We start from the raw sequence: 20,699 nt of genomic DNA, 5'->3' as shown, positions 1-20,699 counted from the left end.
CTCCATGTCAATAAATTTGTTTTTTCTTATTCATCTCTCATTTATTATGGGGGTCTCAGCCAAGAACTCAAAGGGTGGAGTGAAAATCCTTTCTCTTCCTCCACAAACTGTAAAACAGTAAGCGGTAAAGTTAAGATTCAAACCTAAAGTTCAAACCCTTACTATAGAGCTCGCCCTCAGGCCATGGCCCACAAAGTGCCATCATGTGCAATGCTCCCTACAAAGGAATTGGGGGACATTAAATAAGTAATATGTGTGTGTTTGTTTTTTTTAATATTTATTTATTTATTTATTTATTTATTTATTTATTTATTTATTTATGATAGACATAGAGAGAGAGAGAGAGAGAGGCAAAGGAGGAGGGAGAAGCAAGCTCCATTCCGGGAGCCCGACACAGGACTCGATCCCGGGACTCGATCCCGGGACTCCAGGATCGCGCCCTGGGCCAAAGGCAGGCGCCAAACCGCTGAGCCACCCAGGGATCCCCAATATGTATGTGTTTGAACCACATTTTACTACCCAATAGATTTTTTTCTAGAATCCTCAAGTCCATAATTGGAAGCACATTTAAAAAACGTAAGAGAGCACTACGGGTTCAAATGGCCTCTATATCACGTAGCTGCTGATGCCACATGATGTGACATCCCAGTCCAGTCTCCACACACATTGTCATGCCCTTGTGGCTGCACAGGGCTCTGTGTGTCTGGATGTTTGTGTGCGGCCTGCGTGTGCAGCACTGTGGTGTGGGGGCATGCGGAAGGTGGGAGAGAAAGAATAATTTGGTATGAAAGGTTGCAAATAAGTCATCCTTAGTCAGAGGCCTTTGAGGAATGACTAAGATTTACAGGTTTTATATATATATATATATATATATATATATATATATATATATATATATATAAACTATATAAACTTTACTTATTTTAGAGAGAGAGAGTGGGAGCAGGGGGAGGGGCAGAGAGAGGAGGAGGAGGGGAGAGAGAGAGAGAGAGAGGGAAAGAAAAGGAGAGAGGGGGAGAGAGAGAGAGAGAGAGAGAGAGAGAGAGAAGCAGACTTCCCACTCAGCACAGAACCCGGGAAAGGGCTCTCTCTAAGGACCCTGAGATCATGACCTGAGCCAAAACCAAGAGTCAGATGCTTAACCGACTGAGTTACCCATGTGCCCCTAAGATTTGCAGGTTTTAAACTAACTTGAGAGAACAGCAGTGTGTAATAGCTTTCTGAAATTCAAATGTGATGTAAACAACATAATTACAAGAACAGTGGCTAGAAAAAAAGGAGAGAGACTCACTCTACTCGTGATGCTCAAAGTACACTCAGTGTGCCTAGGTGTGTTGTGTCAACTTTGCTTTCAAAGGCACACTGAGAAGGCAGGGCCTGTCTGGAGGGAGTGGCTCTGCTGATGGAGGAGCTGAAATTCATGAAAAGCAAACAATGTCCAGATTGCAGAAGGGCATATATGGGAGGGACTTAGGAGCTGCCTGAAAATATTATATGGACTCAAAGGGAATCAGATTTAATCCGTTCAAGTGTACGATCCAGAGTTAGGACCCATGCACAGAACAGTTCAGCACATATTCACTAGGCACTCATCAGGTGATGGTCATGAGGATTATAACTTACAAATCATTAAGTACAAATATGAATAAAGCATGACAGGCCCTGCTCCCTGGGACCTTACTTACATTAGGAGAGGCAGACATAAAACATAACTGGCATTTTGGTATCATTTCAATATCATACAGGTTGACATAGATGAGGTTATGATACATGCGGCAAGGAAGGGTACTGCAGCTGACTGGGGGAGAGGGGAAGATGGTATGAAGGTGTAGTACAGTGCCTGGCACACAGGGAACACAGGGCAAATACGTGTTCAGTGAATGAATAAAAGTAAATGTGCTTGGGAGGATGGTTGGCAGTGGCAGGAGGCTAGAGCGGAAGGCCAACTGGGGTGCCTGGGGGCCTATGACTAGAGTTTGTTTAACTAAAAGTTAAAAGGGCCTCCCCTAAGCAAAAGATTTTAGGGTGCAAAGGGTAGGGGTGGGGTAGGGGGAAGATGTGAGATCTACTTAATGGGTGAGGCACTGACCAAGGTGGCCAGGAGATAAGATAGTGGTTTCACAAGAAATCATGGCAGATTCAATATCATGAAGATTTTCTCCTATTTTCATCTAAGAATTTTATGGTTTTGTCCTTAAGTTTAGGTCTTTGGTCTACTGTGTGTTAATTTTTGTATATGATGTGAGGAAGGGGTCCAACTTTTTTTCTACGCACATGGGAATTCAGTTTGTTCTGCATCATTTTTTTGAACAGAATTGTCCTTTCCCCGTTGAATGGTCTTGGCACCCCTCTCAAAAATCAATTGGCCATATATGTGAGTTTTATTTCTGGCTCTCTATTCTACTGCTTGTTATATGGCTGCCCTTATGCCGGTAACACAGCAAATACGTTTTACACATTACATTTAATCCTCATAATATTCTTTTGAAGTAGAGATTCTTATTTTCATTTTATAATTGAGGAAACAACCTCAGAAAAATTAATTCCACAAAGGAATCACACAGCTAGTAACTGGGAGACTAAAGATTTAAACCCATCCAACTCCAAATACTGGAAAGAAAGTCAGTTCCTAGAAAGACATTTCTTTCTGGGGAATTGAACCCAAACAGTTAAAAGCACTGAAAGAAAATAAACTTACAACTCCATGGAGTTAGAAATCATTTCTTAAAAAAAGACAGTGGCTGTATGACATGGTATCTTCTAGGTCCTCCTGAACTCTTAACGTTCCCTAGTGGCATTCCTTCATTTCATAAAAATTTGCCAAGAGCATCCTGTGTTCCCAGCACCATGCGAGGCCCTGGGAACATGTCGAGGAATGAAGGAGACTCTGTCCCTTCCCTTGTCTTATACCCTGGGATGGTAGAGTTTAGAACAAAAGCAGGAAGGGAATAAGGCTTCCCAGCAAAGCAATAAAGGTGACAACAGTTTGTTAACTATGTTGAAGAAGAGAAAACCCATCAAACACTGGGAATCTCTTCTGCATTAAGCATTGCTGACCCACATGGGAAGAAAAACAGCAGGAGGTGGCAGGAGCAAAGGACAGGAGAAGCCTTGTATTCATAAGCTTCTAATTTTCTGAAGAATAGAACACTAATTCAGAAAATATTTTTTAATCTTCAGTTTTTATATGATGGGTCGCTGTAGAGGAAAGGAGAAAGGCAAGAGAGAAAGCACAGACCAAAACTATAAAGAAATCAAGAAAATTAAATGAAACATACAGGGAGCCCTGGTGGCACAGTCCATTAAGTGTTTGACTCTTGACTTTGGCTCTGATCATGAGCTCAGGTTGTGGGATCGAGCCTCACATTGGGCTCCACATTGGGTGGGGAGTCTGCTTAAGGCTCACTCTCGTTCTTTCTCTCTTTCCCTCTCTCCTACCCTATCCTCCCCCAACTTGCACCCTCTCTCTCTAATGAGTAAATAAAAATAAAAGAGACACATTAATGTGAAACAGAGAGAAAAAAAACAAAAACAAAAAAAGCAGAGGGGAAGACACAGCCACACTAAAGGCTAGGACAAACGACCAGGACACAGTGACCCATCAAAACAGGGAGTGTGAGAGCCTGAAGGAGAGACAGCAGGGAACGTGCAAAAATCCTGAAAAAATCCCATCTGCCTTGGGAGACAGGGTACTAGGTGGGGAACACTGCAGAACTATATCATGAAAAGTCTTATAAATAAGCAAAGGCGAACTATTGGGCTGTCTTCTATGGGAAAGGGTAAGTCACCAAAGGCCTTACTATATAAGGCAGTGACACTAGGACATAAGCATTTTCAGCGTCCTTGAGGAAGACAGACTGGGGGTCTGGACCCCCAGGTGGTGGGATCAGGTGGGAGGATACGGCAGTGGCCAGGGCTGTAAGTAGTCTCCAAAGATGGCTGTCCTTGGTTCATCCTTGTACCATATAAACATGTTGCTCCTCAAGTCAAGAAGGTGAATCTAAACTCCTCCCCTTGAATCTGGGTTGGCCTTCTGACTCTAACTGAGAGAATGTCACAGACATGGCATTCTGGGATTTCTGAAGCTAGGTCCTAAACAGTCTTGTGGCTTCTGCCTGGGTCTCATGGAATGTTCACTCCCTGAACGCTTCCTGAGGGGATCCAGTCATCATGTTGTAAGAAGCTCGAGTCACATGTAGGGACTCCTCTGACAGCTGGCCTAGCTGAATGCTTACGAAGGCCCAAATCAAGCCCCAGCTGTGGGAGTGAGCCATCTCAGAGGACTCCAGCTCCAGCCACTTCTGGACAGTGAGCGTATGGCCCTTGATTGAGAGCTCCCCAGCTGAGCCCAGTCAGCCCATGGTTCTGTGAGACTATCAAGTCAGTTTCCAGCCATCACAAGTTATGGAGCAGTTGATTATGCCACAAGTAACCAGAACACCAGTTAAGAGATAAATAGATGGTAGTTAAAAAATAATTAGAGTAGCTCTATCAGTTAGGGCTCTCCAGAGAAACAGAATCACCAGTCTATCTATCCATGTATCTACCTGCCTACCTACATATGTATCTATCTATCTAAAGAAGTTTATTTTAAGGAATTGGCCCACCTATCTATTTAAAGAAGTTTATTTTAGGAAATTGGCCCACAAAATTGCTGGAGCTGGCAAGAGTATAATCTGTAGGGAAAGACCCAGGCTGGTAATTCAGGCTAGAGTGGCTACTAGAGTTTTGAAGTAGAATCTCTTCTTTTCCGGGAAACCGGTTTTCTGCTCTTCAGGTTATCAACTGATGGAACAAGGCCTGCCCACATGATTGAGGGTAATCTCCTTTACTTGAAGTCAACTGACGGTAGATGTTAAGCATACCTACGAAGTACCCTTGCAGCAACACCTAGACTAGCATTTGATTCAATGGCTGGATGCTGAAGCCATTTATAGCCATATGTGTCCACTTAGGCAAGTGGACCCATATAAGGAACCAGACCAGGGTGGTGATGCGGAACAGAGGAAAGCAGATCAGCCTGAAACACGCTTCGCATGTGAGTCTGCTCCAGTTTGGTGATTGATTGGAAGAGAGGACTAAAGGACAGGACATCAAGAGGAATACACAGGTTTCTGACCCTGGGAGAGCGGTGGTGCTTTCCCTGTCAGGGGTCCAGGGGCCGGCACCAGCCTTTCTATAATAAAGTGGCGACCTTTTATTATTTTCATTCATCCTGAGGCTCATTCAGGGAAGATGGGGTCACACTGCAGCAGGAGAACTGGTAGAAGGAATCTAGAAGTCAGCTGGTGAGAAAGCAGGTTTGTGAGGTCTGTGAAAACAGGAGAGCTGTTCGAGCAGCTGGCTGGCTTCTGATGCCCTTCTGAAGGAGGGCAAAGCTGTGACTTGACTGACCTTTCAAGGCCCCTGCTAGTCCTCTCGTCACATGACTGGCCCCTGCCTTTTTTAAATTATCAGGTTTAAAGTCAATTGTGAATTACATAAGCGTGGAAAACACAGGTTCTAAAAATATAAAATCAACTGTTAAGATGAATGTTAAGAATTCTGAATATATTTTATTTTGCAGACCAAAAAAAAAAAAAAAAAAAATCCAGGTCACTGCCTTTATGGTTCCATGCATGAGGAGAATGTAAAGAAGTCATTTATACCAAACCTTTGTTGACTTCTACTTGGTCAGATATTTTAAAAGGGAGAAAAAGAGAAGGTAAGAAACCTTTTTTTTTTTCTTTTTCCGATACTGTCTGGCAACATATGTAAGAGCCTGAATTAATACCCAGCCCTGTGAAAACCAAGTTTTATCATCATAATGAGAATCAGTCTTATGTGTAAACGTGCTGACATGCTATCTATGAAGCACTTCCTAAGGGAAGTGCTCTCAGTATGTTTTGTTTACACCACTTTCTTTCCTAAAAGGTCTCATCCTTTCTTAGTCTTGAATTTCCAAAACCAAATCCTCATTGTGTGATTCAATGAAAAGCAATGCACGTGTATCACAAAGGGCTCCTTCTGGGCTAAGGATCGGAGTCTCTGTCCTGCACAGGTGGAAGGAGAGCTAAGAGGCAGGCTCAGCTCCCAGTCCTATAATGACTCTGATTCAGACGCACAAATGGGCCCTAAGTGCTCCTGGAAAGCCATGGAAGGCCAACCCGCATCTCAGGCACCCTTCCAGGATGGCACTTACGGCTCACTGTGGAATCCATTATCTTCTGCCTTTTTGGCTTCAGCCCCAAACACAGCTTCTGTTTCTGCCTGGTCTTGGGGAACTGTACACTTATTCTCTTGCTTTTGGAGGGGCTTTTCTCCACATCCTGACTTTTCATCTCTGCCCTCAGGCTTCACCCAACAGATAAGAATCATCCAGTCCCACCCTGAGCTTGTTACCCATACCCATTGTCAATGGTGGGGGGGGGGGGAGGGGGGAGATACTCTGGAGGAAGGGGAGAACGTGTAACTCTTTGCTCTGCCTATCATCAGGCTAATTCTCAGGCAACTCCGAGTCATTCCTGGTTAGACATCAGAGATGTTACCACGTTACCAAAGAGAGGGAGACAAGCCATAGACTATTCATACAAAAGCAAGTCCTTTTCCGCTGCAAATAATGCACAGGGAGTTTATAACCTAGAAAGCTGAAGCTTAATATTTTCTGCTCTGTGTGACCTATTTTCCATCATGAAAAGATCAAAGAAAGTTCAAATAGAATAAACTAAATAGGAAATGCTGGTCCTTATCAAACGCATGGGATAATCCACACGAAATGCATCACAAGAGCAAAACTGAGGCTTAAAAATGTTTACATGTCTCCCTAGGCAGAGGACTGGAACTGAAAGTATTCCAGCTTTACCACTACTCATTGGATTTGTTAGGTGTCTTACAAATGGCAAGAGTTTACAAGAGTTTAAGCTATTTTTAGTAGAATAGTAATTACAAGCTAGAAAGATATTAAACTGAAAGTAATAATAGCTATCAAGTATTGAGACTTTACCATATAACAGACTGTATTTTGCATATTGAATATTCATAAAAACTCACAGAGGAAGGTATTTTCTCCGTTTGACTGATAAAGAGACCGGCTGGGAGCAGTGGCTTAAGCTAAAAGTGATAGTGATGATGCCACAAATAACAAATTGCTCTAATGCTTCCTGCCAAAGGTGCCTTGAAGACACACTCTAGTGGGAACTCAGCCATTCACGGGGGAGACCAAATTTAAAATAAAATGAAAGGCCCTGCGGAACAAACAGGAAAGGTCAATAATAAGATTCATGGAGCCAACATGAAGCTGAGCGGGTGCTTCTGAGCTCAGAAACTGGACTACGCTTTCCAACCCCTAGTTCCTGTACTGAGCCTTGACCCATGTTTAGAACCATTGAGAAAGATTCTAGGGTCTTCCTGATGAAAATATTTTCTGATCATTATTGCGCACTTTAGAAAATACACGGGTGATGGATTTGCCAGGTCTATGAAGTAATCACACCACACAAACCATGGAAATTCATACTTGTCATCAGTATTACAAAGGAGAATGCATTATAGGGCAGACAGCAGCAATGACCTGATCAGGCTGTTGAGGGAAGGTCTTCTTGAAGAAGGGATAATTGGTTGGGGATCTAAAAGATTAGTACAAATGAACTAGAGGAAGGAGGACAGGCAGGGGGGATGGCACTGGAAAGACTGTGGATGAAGGTACATGTGAGGCAGTAAAAGACGAACCAAGATGGAACAGAAAAGGTCACAAGGGATGTGGTGTGCAGTGAGGGTGAAAGAGTGCATAGTGGCCCAGCAATACAGGGCTTGGTAGGAGCAGTGGTGAGAGTGGCAAAAGCAAGTTGTGACCACAGATCATAGCCCGATTCAAAAAAAAAAAATCCATCTGGCTCTTGTGTCAAGAGTGGGGGGTGGGGGTAAAGGACACCAGCATGGTGCATGATGGACAGGGTGCAGGTCCCTGCAGCGGTCCACAGGGGAGGGAACGATGAGGCCAACGGTGTATGCCCAGCCATAGTCAGTGCTAGGGCTCCTGCCGTGTGCCAGCAGGGACTATGTCTCAAGAGAGATTCCGAAAATCCAATCAGGACTTGAGGGTGGATTGGTAGGGGGATAAGGAGGAAGGAGTTGAGAGAACAAATGGAATGGCACAGAAATTAAGTAGGAGGACCTTCCAAGGAATAAGGAATGGTCTAGACTGTCAGAATATTGGTAAGAAGTGAGAGGTCAAGCAAAATGAGAATGGAAAATGCTTTCTGGCTTTAGTAGTGTGGGGTCACTACTGGCCACAGGGGAAACAGCGTTGTTAAAGATGTGGGTGGGAGACCGAGGGAGTACAGACCATGCTTTCCAGGGTTTGGAGGAAAAAGTTTTTGTGTAAGAAGGGAAATGAAAAACAAAATCGGGATGACCCGCTAAAATACTGTGATTTTAGAATCAATTGGCTCACAATGAACGTACATTTCAAACTAAAAGAATCATTAAAAATACAATGATCTAAGAATTCCAGTGACTTACATGGCTTCCAAAAGCATTAAAACATTCCATTTCGGCCACAGCAGATGAGAAGAATTAGGAGCTTCAGACAGGACTTCTTTTTAGCAACATGTCTACATGTGAATTAAAATAGAGCTATCCTGTAATTGAACTAGCTGCCCGGAGCACTGGGAGAAATTCCAGAAGCCCAGAGGGTATGTGCTATTAGTCCATGTGACTATCCAGCTGGTGTCACACTGAAAGGTATGATAGTTACCCCTGGTTCAAACTGACACTAATCACATGGGCGAGTTTTGTCTTCAAATCCCTGGCTCTCTTACAAAATGAGAAAGGTGCAATGGTGCAATACATTTGGAAAGAGAAAGGTGCAATACATTTGGAATTAGAAAATCAGACATTGGTGGTTGTCCTTGATGAACCCAGTTATACAAAGAATAGAAGGCATGGGGTTCAGAAAAGCCCGCCCATTCATCATTCACAGCTTAACATGAATTAATACTTGACGTTTCAGTGGAGATCTTGCACAGAGAAACTGGAGTTTTGAGGAAGGACAAGGAAGAAACGATTTGGGAACACGGAAACTTAATGCTGCACAGTGTGTCTGAACCCCTGAGGCATTGCACTGAGATGAGAGAAGCAAAGAAGCTTTACAGGCTATCAGAAAACAGAGGTGGGGGCGGGGGAAGCCCAGGTACCTGACACAGAGCGGAGGCTCAATCAATACATTTTGAAATATACATGAAATGTAAAAGGAATGAACGCTTCGCATACTTTGCCATTTTGCTGAAGGTTCATCCTAGCTGTACCTCAACCCTCTCAAAGTGCTGCTGCATAACCTGGCAGCCACAGAAAAATCTGATAGGATATGTGATCCAGTGTTCAATATGGGATCAATATGAGTCTCAGGCTAAGGAAGAGAATAAAGAAAGAGGAAATTCAATCAGCAGCTGAGATGACTGAGTTTTTCTCTTATTAGCAGCTAATGTGGGCACTGATTTTTTTTCAAGCTTATGAAAGATCATCCCGTGTATTAGAGTACAATATAGGAACTAGACCAAGGTAACATAAAATATAAAAGAATATGATTATCAAAGCAGAAGACACGAAGATGACTGCAACTGAGAAGTAAAGGAGTGCTGTTGAACACTGGAGAAATATCTCCACGCTGGCACATTCATTATCCCAGTGTTTAAACAATGTAAGGAACCAACAAAGACAGTGTAAGCAGTGCAATAAGGAACAGAGGGCTTGAAAGGCAGGGCAGCCTAAAAGGATGCTTATCTGACCTGGGTTCATAAAGCAATACAGTTACTATCGAGTACAACTTGAAAGATAAGTTTTGAAGTAAAATTTGGAAGATCAGTGAATCTCATGTGGGTTTGGTGCATTTTTTACGGCAAAGTTTATATTCTGAAAACTAACACAGGAATGACTCTCTAAATGTACAAGAGCCCGCTTCTATTATTAAATACGGCAGGCGTAATGACACGGTGTGGTTTTTGTTGCTTCTCTAAATGCACAGGCATGCTGTATGGCATGACAAATAGAAGATGATATGACAGGATATTAACGGTGAAAAATGTTCCCGATGCAGAGGAAACGAGGAAAAGAAGCTTTTTCAATCTGACAACTGACCCAAAACACCTATCATAAAGTGCACACATCTTCTTAAATTTAAAAAAAATAAAATATGCATTGCTTTGAGCTGTCATCACAGTCATCCCATATGAATCATAAACAGTACGCATTTAAGGGATATGAGGAGGAGGGGAACAGTGGCTCAGAAAACCGAACATGGTTTTGTATAATCAAAAGAACCCCCTCATAGAGAAGCCTACTGCTTCTCTCTGAGAAATCTGTGCTACAAAACAAAATGCCTGGGATATAATAATGTTCAGTAAATGAAAAAAAAATAAATGAAAAAAAAGTGAAAGCTCGTGACATACTAAAATCAAACCATAAGCACTGCTTTTTGGGGAAATATTTCAGAAATTAGCTGGAAGCTTTGTTGGTTAAACTAAGTCTGGTTACTCAGTGCTATGATTTCTGAAAAACATCTGTTAACTTAATCCATCTATTTATCTGAAGAATCTATATCCTTCCACAAAACTAAATCATTAAAGGGCACTGTTTCAGTCATGTAATTGTCATGTAGTAAGAAAATATTAACCTATGTGATATAAGACCTGTAAGTTCATTTTGTTCATTGTTCCATTTTTTGAGGAACTCGAATAAAAATGAAAGCAACACATTGGCTGATGTTATAGAAAACTCAACAAATCTACTGCTATAACGTTGGAGCCTCCCACACAAGAAAAACAAAGAAAATAACTTTCAAGAAATTTTAATCTAATCAAACCCGAGGGGATAATTCCTAATTTAATAAAATTGCTACCATTCGATAGTTATCTGTAACAAAGTAATCAGACACAAAATACCTGTTTACAAGTAATTTGAAAAGCATCTCATTTGCATGACTCTTAAAATAAATGTGTACATTTACATAATAGCACTGCTCTCTGCCACTAAATTTTCAGTAAATATGTGACTGGTAATATTCAGTCATTTTGGTTTCAGACTCACATCCATGAAACCCAGGGACGTTTAAAGAAATCAAAGGGTTTTTGAGGATCAAAAAAAAAAATCGAAAACAAAATAACAGCAAATAATAGCATGAGCATTTATGCAAGGGAAAAAAAGAAGAGCAAAATGAAAATTCAGCACTGTTGCTTTGTGTACCTATTAGTTTTCCATAATTGATTACACAAATGAATACAGTTCTTTTAAGTAAGAAGACAGTTCATGAAAGCTAATGCAGTAATTACCAGGCCAGTTCCTAGGGAATCTAAGACTACTTATTGAAGCTCAAAGATCTTCTGCTGAGATAAAATTTGCCTACAAAAAGTTTGCAGAGCTTCACAAAGGGGTTTTCAAGGGTGACATAAAGAAGTAGAGAAAGAGGAACAGGGAGCATTTCATATCATGCTTAATTTAAATTTAAGCATCTTGGTATGACTCTCAAATATGTGAGCATCATGCTGAAGCAAATGATTATCAATTTCTAAAAATGCGAGGGAGAGAATGTGAAGAGCAGTAATTCCTCAAACTGAAATCCAGGTTCGATTTTCCACAAATTTATTATATGTGTATTGGTCTGTGCTTGGGGGAAAAACTTTAAGAGGAGAATCGATTTTAAAAGCAGAAGGCAGACAGCTCAACATTCTTAACTTTGTACAGCTATATGCAAATGAAATGAGATGCCAGGAGAAAAAGAGAAGGTAGGGCATCTTCACCTCTTGCTTATGAAATCCCTCTTTAGGTTCACTAGGATCTCACAGAAATGCCAATTCATAATCGCAACTGAGAAAGTCCAGATGACGGGAGAGGACACTTGTGTGCTAGGGCCACACCTAAGCTAATGGTAATCACACTTACAGGGAAGATGAAACGAGCAACAAAATCCCAAAGCAAATAGAGCCGTGGTTCTGGATGTGTTCTTAGAAATATTTTAGTCGGGTCACCTGGGTGGCTCAGTGGTTGAGCATCTATCTACCTTTGGCTCAGGTCATGACCCAGGGTCCTGGGATCAAGTCCTGCATCTCCCTCTGCCTGTGTCTCTGCCTCTGTGTGTGTGTGTGTGTGTGTGTGTGTGTCTCATGAATAAATAAATAAAATCTTAGAAAAAAATTTTTAGTCCATTCAGGGGGTCCTAGACTCCATCAGAAGCAGATGAAAGTCAGGGATCTTTTCCCCAGAACATGGAAAAAATTTCAGATACAGTTTCAAGAACTTATGGAACCACTGACATTAACCTGCAGATATTTTTCTAAGAAAGGCAGAGAAACCAGGGACTGAAATCCCAGGCTCCAAGTTCTTAGACTCCACATGAAGTGCTGAATGAGTAAAGACTTAAAAAAAAAAACAGTAAAAAGAGGACAAACACTGATATGTGGGGGGGCGGGGGGATGCTGAGAAAATAGGCTTTTTAGAGAGCCACAAATTTTTCTTAAGTTTTTAAACCACTATAGTTAACATACAGTGTTATATTCATTTTGGGTGGAAAAGGTACTGATTTAATAATTCTATACATTATTTAGTGCTCCTCATGATAAATTTACTCCTTAATCTCCATCACCTATTTCACCCCCTGCCCACCTTCCCTCTGGTAATCATCAGTTTGTTCTCTATAGTTAAGAGTTTGTGTAGGGGGTTGTCTTTTTTCCCCTTTGTTTCATTTCTTAAATTCCACATGTAAGTGAAATTATATGATATTTGTCTTTCTCTGACTTATTTCACTCAGCATTATATCCTCTAGCTCCATCCATGTTGCTGCAAATGGCAAGATTTCATTATTCTTTGTAGATGAATAATATTCCACTGTATGTATTATATATATATATATATATATATATATATATATATATATATATATCACTTCTTAATCAATTCAGTTGATGGAGACTTGGCTTCCATAATTGGCTATTAAAATGCTACTGCAATAAACATAGGGTTGAATATATCCTTTCGAATTAGTGTTTTCATATTCTTTACTGTGATTACTGGATAGTAGTTCTATTTTTAATTTTTAAAAGAATTTATTTATTTATGAGAGACACAGAGAGAGAGAGAGAGGCAGAGACACAGGCTGAGGGAGAAGCAGGCTCCATACGGGGAGCCTGACGTGGGACTCCATCCCGGGACTCTAGGATCACACCCTGGGCCGAAGGCATGCACTAAACTGCTGAGCCACCCAGGGATCCCCCATTTTTAACTTTTTGAGGAACTTCCTTACTACATTCCACAGTGGCTATACCAGTTTGGATTCCCACTAACAGTGCACGAGGATTCCTTTTTCTCTACATCCTCTTGTGGTTTTGATTTTAGCCATTCTGACAGGTGTGAGGTGATATCTCTGTAGTTTTGATTTGCATTTCCCTCAGGATGAGTGATGTTGAGCATCTTTTCATGTGTCTGTTGGCCATCCGGATCTCTCCTTTGAAGAAATATCTATCCATGTGTTCTGCCCATTTTTAAATTAGATTATTCATTTTGGGGGTGTTGAATTGTATCAATTCTTCATATATTTTGGATACTAACCCTTTATTGAATATGTCATTTGTAAATATCTTCTCCCATTCCATAGGTTGCCTTTTAGTTTTGTTGATTATTTAAAGATTTTATTTATTTATGAGAGAGAGAGAGAGAGAGAGGCAGAGACACAGGCAGAGGGAGAAGCAGGCTCCATGCCGGGAGCCTGACGTGGGACTCGATCCTGGGTCTCCAGGATCACGCCCTGGGCTGAAGGCATGTACTAAACTGCTGAGCCACCCAGGGATCCCCTATTTTTAACTTTTTGAGGAATGTTAGGTAGAATTCACCTGTGAAGCCATCTGGTACTGGACTTTTATTGGAAGTTTTTTGATTACTGATTCAATTTCATTGCTGGTAATTGGTCTATTCAAATTTTCTATTTCTTCTGATTCCGTTTTGGGAGGTTATGTTTCTAGATTTATCCAATTCTTCTAGGTTGTCCAATTTGTTGTCATATAATTTTTCAGAATATTCTATTAAAATTCTTTGTACTTCTGTGGTGTGGTTGTTATTTCTCCTCTTTCATTTCTGATTTTGTTTATTTCAGTCCTCTTTCCTTTTTTGTTTGTCCTAAGTCTGGCTAAAAGTTCATCAATTTTGTTGATCTTTTCAAAGAACAAGCTCCTGGTTTTATCGATCTGTTCCCTTGTGGGTTTTTTGGTTTTTTGTTGTTGTTGTTTGTTTCTACTTCATTTATTTCTTCTCTAATTTTATTATTCCCTTCCTTCTATGCTTTTGGGTTTTGTCTGTTGTTCCTTTTCTAGTTGCTGTAGTATACAGTTCAGTTGTTTGAGATTTCTCTTGCTTCTTAAAGTATTATTGTATTACTATCAATTACTTACTCAATGTTTGTTACTAACTGCTTTTAGCATTTGGGTGCTTCCCCCAATGTCCATCAACAGATGAATGGATAAAGAAGATATAGTGTGTATGAGTGTATATATGTGTATGTATATGGCATACATACCATGGATATATATATACCATATCTATACATAATGGAATACTACTCAGTCATCAATAAATGAAATCTTGCCATTTGCAATGATGTGGATTGAACTAGAGAGTATTATGCTAAGCAAAGTAAGTCAACCAGAGAAAGATAATTATCCTATGATCTCACTCATATGTGGAACTTAAGAAACAAAACAGAGGATCATAGGGGAAGCAAGGGAAAAAATAAAACAAAATGTAATCAGAGAGGGAGACAAACCATAAGAGACTCTTGATCATAAAAAACAAACTGTGAGTTGCTGAGGGGAGGGGCAAGGGAGATGGGATAACTGGGTGATGAACATTAAGGAGGGCATGTGATATAATGAGCAGTGGGTATTACCTAAGACTGATGAATCACTGAACTCTACCTCTGAAACTAAAAATACACTATATGTTAATTAATTGAAAAATACATAAATTGAAAAAAAGGAAAAAGAAAACCCACTACATTTGGTAACTGTGTAGTAAGACCTCTGAGGAGCTACAAAGGAGGAGTCACCAGAGAACTAAGGGAAAAATCAGAGAAAAGAAAGAGAGGGGAAGAGACTGCTCTGAGTCAGAGGGTTGGTCAACAGTGTCAAATGCTCTTCAAGGGCTAAAGGATATTGAAAACTTTTTTTTTTAAATAAAAGCTATTTGGGTACTCCCATGTTGGGTATATACCTATTCACAACTGTTAAATCTTCTTGTTGGATTGTCCCCTTAACGGGTATATAGTGTCCTTCTTCATCTCTTGTTACCGTCTGTTTTAAAATTATTTTATCCCATATAAGTATTGTTACCCCAACTTTCTTTTCAAATCCCTTTGCATGATAAATGCTTCCTCATCCCTTCACTTTCAATCTGCAGGTGTCTTTAGGTCTGAAATGAATCCCTTGCAGGCAGCATGTAGATGGGTCTTATTTTTCTATCTATCTCGTTACCCTATGCCTTTTGATTGGAGTGTTTAGTCCATTTACATTCAAAGTAATTATTGAAAGGTATGTATCTATTGCCGTTTTTGTTACTTGTTTTATGGTTGGCTTTCTTTAGTGATATACTTGGATTCATTTCTCTTTATTTTTTGCATATTTATTACTCACTTTTGATTTCTGGTTACCATTCGGCTTGCATATAACATGTTCTGCATAGAGCAGTCTGCATGAAGTTGATGGTCACTTAATGTTTGAAGCCATCCCTTACTCCCCTCTCCCCACACTTTATTAGGTATGTAGTGTCATACTCTACATCCTTTTATTGTGTGAGTCCCTTGACCGATTTTTATGACTATAGTTCTTTTTACTGCTTTTACACTTCTTACTTTCCTGACTCTTGCTTGTGGTCTTTCCTTTCCACTCCAAAAGTTCCCTCTTTAATATTTCTTGTGGGGCTGCTGTAGTGGTCATGAATTCCTTGAACTTTTGTTTGTCTGGGAAACTCCTTATCTCTCCATCTATTCTGAATGATAGCTTTGCTGGATAGAATATTCTTGGCTGCAGATTTTTCCCTGTCAGGACTTTGAATACATCAGGCTATTCCCTTCCACACGGGGCCACACTTCTATCGTAAGCCAGCTTTATGCTACAATCACCCTTCCTCTTCAGGGGATTACAATATCTCTCAACACTTACATTAAGGAAACGTCTTCTGCATCTGTCTTCTCAAACACAGCCTGCCCAACTTCCCTCTGAGGTCTGTCTGCTTTTCACTAGCACCTCTATTATCCCTAACCAAACAACTGAAAAATCACACATTTGTCCTCAATTCTCTTTATCTTCTTCCAGTTGAAACCTATGAATCAATAAGCAACCAAGTCCTGCCAATTCTTCTGTCATGTCTACTGCACCCCTTTATTGGGCTCCCTCTTGGTGATGGGCACTGGAGATACAAAGATAAATAGAAGACGTCATGCTGCCAAAGAGCTATCAAGTGTCCCTTCCTTGACATTTTTAGAGCTACCATTGACGTTCTAGATGTTCATCATTCTACAGTACAGCCAGCCCCTGGCTGCTCTGGCTTTTTTCCTTTTTCTTCTTCTTTTTTTTTTTTAAAAAGATTTTATTTATCTATTTATGAGAGACAGAGAGAGAGAGAGAGAGAGAGAGAGAGGCAGGGACATAGGCAGAGGGAGAAGCAGGCTCCCCACGGGGAGCCCAGTGTGGGACTTGATCCCAGGACCCTAGGATCATGCCCTGATCCAAAGCCAAAGTGGACGTTCATCCACTGAGCCACTCAGGCGACCCCTGCTCTGACTTCTTCAGTCTATTCACTCCTTCCTAAAAGTCCAATTCACATAGCATTTTTCTAACCAGACACATTCCCTAAAGTAATAAATTCATTATGTAATACCCTTGGTATCTCCAGTGTCTACAGGAAATCTGTGGGCTCTACTCAGATCATCAGAGCTCTGTGTGTCCTGGGTTAACCCCTATCTACCTGCAGGTCTTCTCTTTATCCCAAGCACATGTTCCAGTGAAGCTGGTCCTGAAAGTCCCTGATGTTTACTCCTGACTCCACCACCTCTCCCTTTCTACTCATCCTCTGAGTCACAGTTCAAGTCCTATCTATCTCCTTCCATAAAATGAAATTTTATATCCCACATGGACAGTGTAGTGATATACCATGGTATTTGTATAAATCACTCATTTTGACATGAAATCATATACGTATTTATAGATTTCTTTTTTGTCTTTCCAAACTGACTACAATTTCTTTGAGATTGGTAAGAAAACCTTATGTTTTTTCTTGTGTACCTTCAGGTGTTTATTGATCTGAAATATATTTATTCAGGTCCTACCTTTGTATCCTGCACTATACCAGGCTGAGGGGGTCCATTGTTCTTTAACATAGTAAAAACCCTAAACAGATATTTGTTGATAAACAAAATTCATCCCCCGCTAGCAAGTGGCATATATATTTCAGAAAAGTAACTCTTAAAAACTGTCTCATTTTTAAATCATGTGGCCAAAGAAGTCCCATAATTTCCCAATAGCCCCTTGGTGTCAACTGCTAGGTAGAAGCGGATTTAGAATATACTCACTTGCTCATATTTGACAGAATTTAATGCACCTTCTGTAATTCCTGTTAAAAGGATACTATCACCTTTTAAAGGGTCACATTTCGCTTTTCTCCAATATAAAATGCTCACATAAAGAAAATGGAGACTTTGCCAATTTAATAAAAGGAAATGTTCCTATACTACCAGTTTTATAAATAAGCCAGCCCCAGATTTAGCCAGCTGTATTAGTAAAAATTTAGGAAAGTGGACAGTTTAATTACTATTTAATTGTACAGACTTCTGTTGAGGGTGTACATAATTTAGTTTACAAATATGCCCATAAAAAGAACATTACAATACAATAAATATTCAAGTGAATAAATAAATGTCACCATGACTATTCTCTTCCATGACAACAAACAATCAGTGTTATAGTTCCAGATGTTTACTTAAACTGGCCCTGGAGGGATAGATAGGCCATGGGTAATCATCATGGTTACTGATGTGCTTTTTATACTGAGATGGTACTAAGGAGAAAATGGCCATTCTGTCTGCATATCATCAATCTCTATGGCTTCTATGCAGCATAATTTGCAGCAGTGACTCTCAAGCAGCTTTGGATTTGAAGAGACTCCTGATTTTTATCACAAGAAAAAGAAAGGAAAAAAAAAGAAAAACTTTAAAGAGAATACATATATTTTTTAATTGAACCAGACATTGTCTTAAAATCTGCAGAGATCACTGCAGACTGAGAATAAGGTTACCTTCTTCAAGAGAGGATTTGCTTTTGCTTCTCTCAGGCATCTGGGCTTACGGTAGATCTGAATCCAACTGAGGATGGAAATGATTCAGATCTGGGCTTCACTCATTTAGAAAACTGATCTTTTCTATGGATATCTGGAAGCTCTGCTCTGCTTCTCTGCCTGTCAGCATTTAGCAAGTTTTTTTTTAGAAAAGGCAGCCTCAAATGCAGGGCTCACCTCCCTGGCTTCCTTCTTCTGGATTTTAGTCCTAAAAATTCTCCCTGCCTTGGTAGCTTGCCAGTGCCCTCCAACAGTGTACTTTGTTTAGTAAACTTTGCTTATTTAGTATACTTTGTTTTCCTTGTATTATTTGCAAAAGGTCTGAACTAAGGCAATTTCACAGTTGGAAAAGCTCCTTTACCCCTACTTTGGTGATTTGTGTCACTACTCACTAGTCTTTCTAACTGATTATCTTGGACTCATCTTCAACAGCTCAATGCACTTCAGTTTCTCCCTCTTCTTCTTTTGTCTCTTCTGCACATGTAGAAAAGTCTCTCTAAACCACACTCCTTGGCCACTTGTTGACCTTGTGATCATTTATGTTATAACTGCATATGCATACTTCTATCCAGTCTCCTGGTCACAGAGATCTCTCAAGTCTAGTCTTCAGTAGACTGTGTCTTAAACCATTTAAGCTGCTATAACAGAACAGTATTGACTGGGCGTGTTATAAACATCAATTTATTTTCACAGTTCTGTAGGCTGGGAAGTCCAAGATCAAGATGACAACAGATTAGCTGTCTGGTTCAAGCCACTTTCTGGGTCTCAGATGGCATCTCTTGCTGTGTCCTCACATAGTGAAAGGGGCACAAGGGCAGTCTTGCATCTTGTACAGGTCATTGTCCCACCTATGAGGGCTCAGTCCTCATAACCCAGTCACTTCCCAAAGGCTCCACCTCCAAATACCATCACATTGGGAGCTAGGTTTTCAATTTATGACTTTTGAGGGGATACATTCAGTCTATATCAGACTATGTAGCATGAAATATCCTGGAAATTAAATACACAAGAATCCCTTTTCTTGCCCCTCACCCTGAATATCAGTTAGGAAAGATGCTTAATGGCATCCTACAGGAAGCTGACACACCCATGAGTCTACCTGATGGAGGGAAAATATTCACTGTGAGCTCTAAACCGGTCAGGAAGTTCCTCTTTCACTCAGTGGGAGCTGGCCCGAACCCTTCTCATTCTAGCAGAATAAAAGTCAGCTGGTCCAATGACCTGAGCATAAAGTAAGTGAAAGTGGGGCAGGCAAAGCCACAGCACTGTGTAAATAAGAAGCACTTCCTTCCCACAGTAAAGAAAGACAAGTAGCAGATACTTCTGTAGAGAATCTCAGGGGAAAACTGGCTCTTTCAGAAGGTCTTCAAAAGGCTGAAGGCTTACAGTCTGAAAATATGAACCAGTAAAGATAAAAACATATTTCTGGACTGTAACATAATAACTTGGCCCCGGACAAAACCTGTGTTAAAAGCAGAACAAAGAATGAGAATGTGGCCAAGAGAAGCAGAGCCAGGTAGACCAGGCAAGCACAGAGACAACTGGCCTGGCTGTGCCATAGGGCTGGGAGTAAGGGGTACCAGGTAAATGTCTATGCACCCCTTGCTGCATCGTGCTTTGATGCAATTTCCCTCTGTCTAGATGGGATCCAAGTTATCCACGAACAGAACAGTTCTATAATCATCAACCGATAACCTGGTCTTGTCTGGTTGATGGCTCCTCTCCAGGTTATCAGCTGTAACCACTCACAGTCCTGAATGATGCTGGTGTTTATTTTATTTTTTTTAATGCTGGTGTTTAAATGCCAACAAGAAAACTGGAAGGAAAAACACAGAGAGGAACACAGTTTTTGTCCAGAAGTGACGGGACCGTGGATGACATTTTCACTCTATGTTTTCCGAGCACTCCTGAATGCTATCATATTTTATTTACAAAATAAGTAAATACCAAATACAAATGGTATAAAGAAGCACCGATGTCCTTTAAAATATAATTAACAGTACAACAAAAATTTCTTTTTTGAACTTAAGGTTTTTTTGTCATGAATTCCAATAGCAGGATTACATTTCTATATAAGAGATGGGGATAGGACACCCTGGGTCTCAGGAGGGGGATCTGAGAAGTAAATCAATCTGAATGTCAGGTGGCCCCTTCTACTCTTCTTTCTCATGACATGTTATTTCCCATACCAAAGCAAATACACAAGACATTTTTTTAAATCCCGTAATATTTATGAAGTGATTTTTTTTTTACCTAAAATTCTCATATTCTTCTTCTTGTCGTTTCCATGGACAGTTCTGTATATTTCTGATAATCTGAAGATAGTCACTCTCTAAATACCTAAAAGTCAAACA

General features: G+C 40.4%; 1 protein-coding gene across 2 annotated transcripts in view; it reads right to left on the bottom strand.

Annotated features, from left to right (window-relative positions):
• The window catches only part of ST8SIA6 (ST8 alpha-N-acetyl-neuraminide alpha-2,8-sialyltransferase 6), a 138,597-nt gene that overhangs the window by 19,164 nt on the left and 98,734 nt on the right, over positions 1-20,699 (bottom strand). For both annotated transcript variants that reach the window (XM_072749427.1, XM_072749426.1), the window contains one exon: positions 20,599-20,685. In XM_072749427.1, the coding sequence (XP_072605528.1) occupies positions 20,599-20,685 (87 nt within the window). The remainder of the gene's footprint in view (positions 1-20,598; positions 20,686-20,699) is intronic.

Source organism: Vulpes vulpes, chromosome 2 (assembly GCF_048418805.1).
Source record: "Vulpes vulpes isolate BD-2025 chromosome 2, VulVul3, whole genome shotgun sequence".
NCBI classification, from domain to species: Eukaryota; Metazoa; Chordata; class Mammalia; order Carnivora; family Canidae; genus Vulpes; species Vulpes vulpes.
The sequence above is the reverse complement of the archived record's forward strand: the minus strand, read 5'-3'. Positions and strand labels throughout refer to the sequence as shown.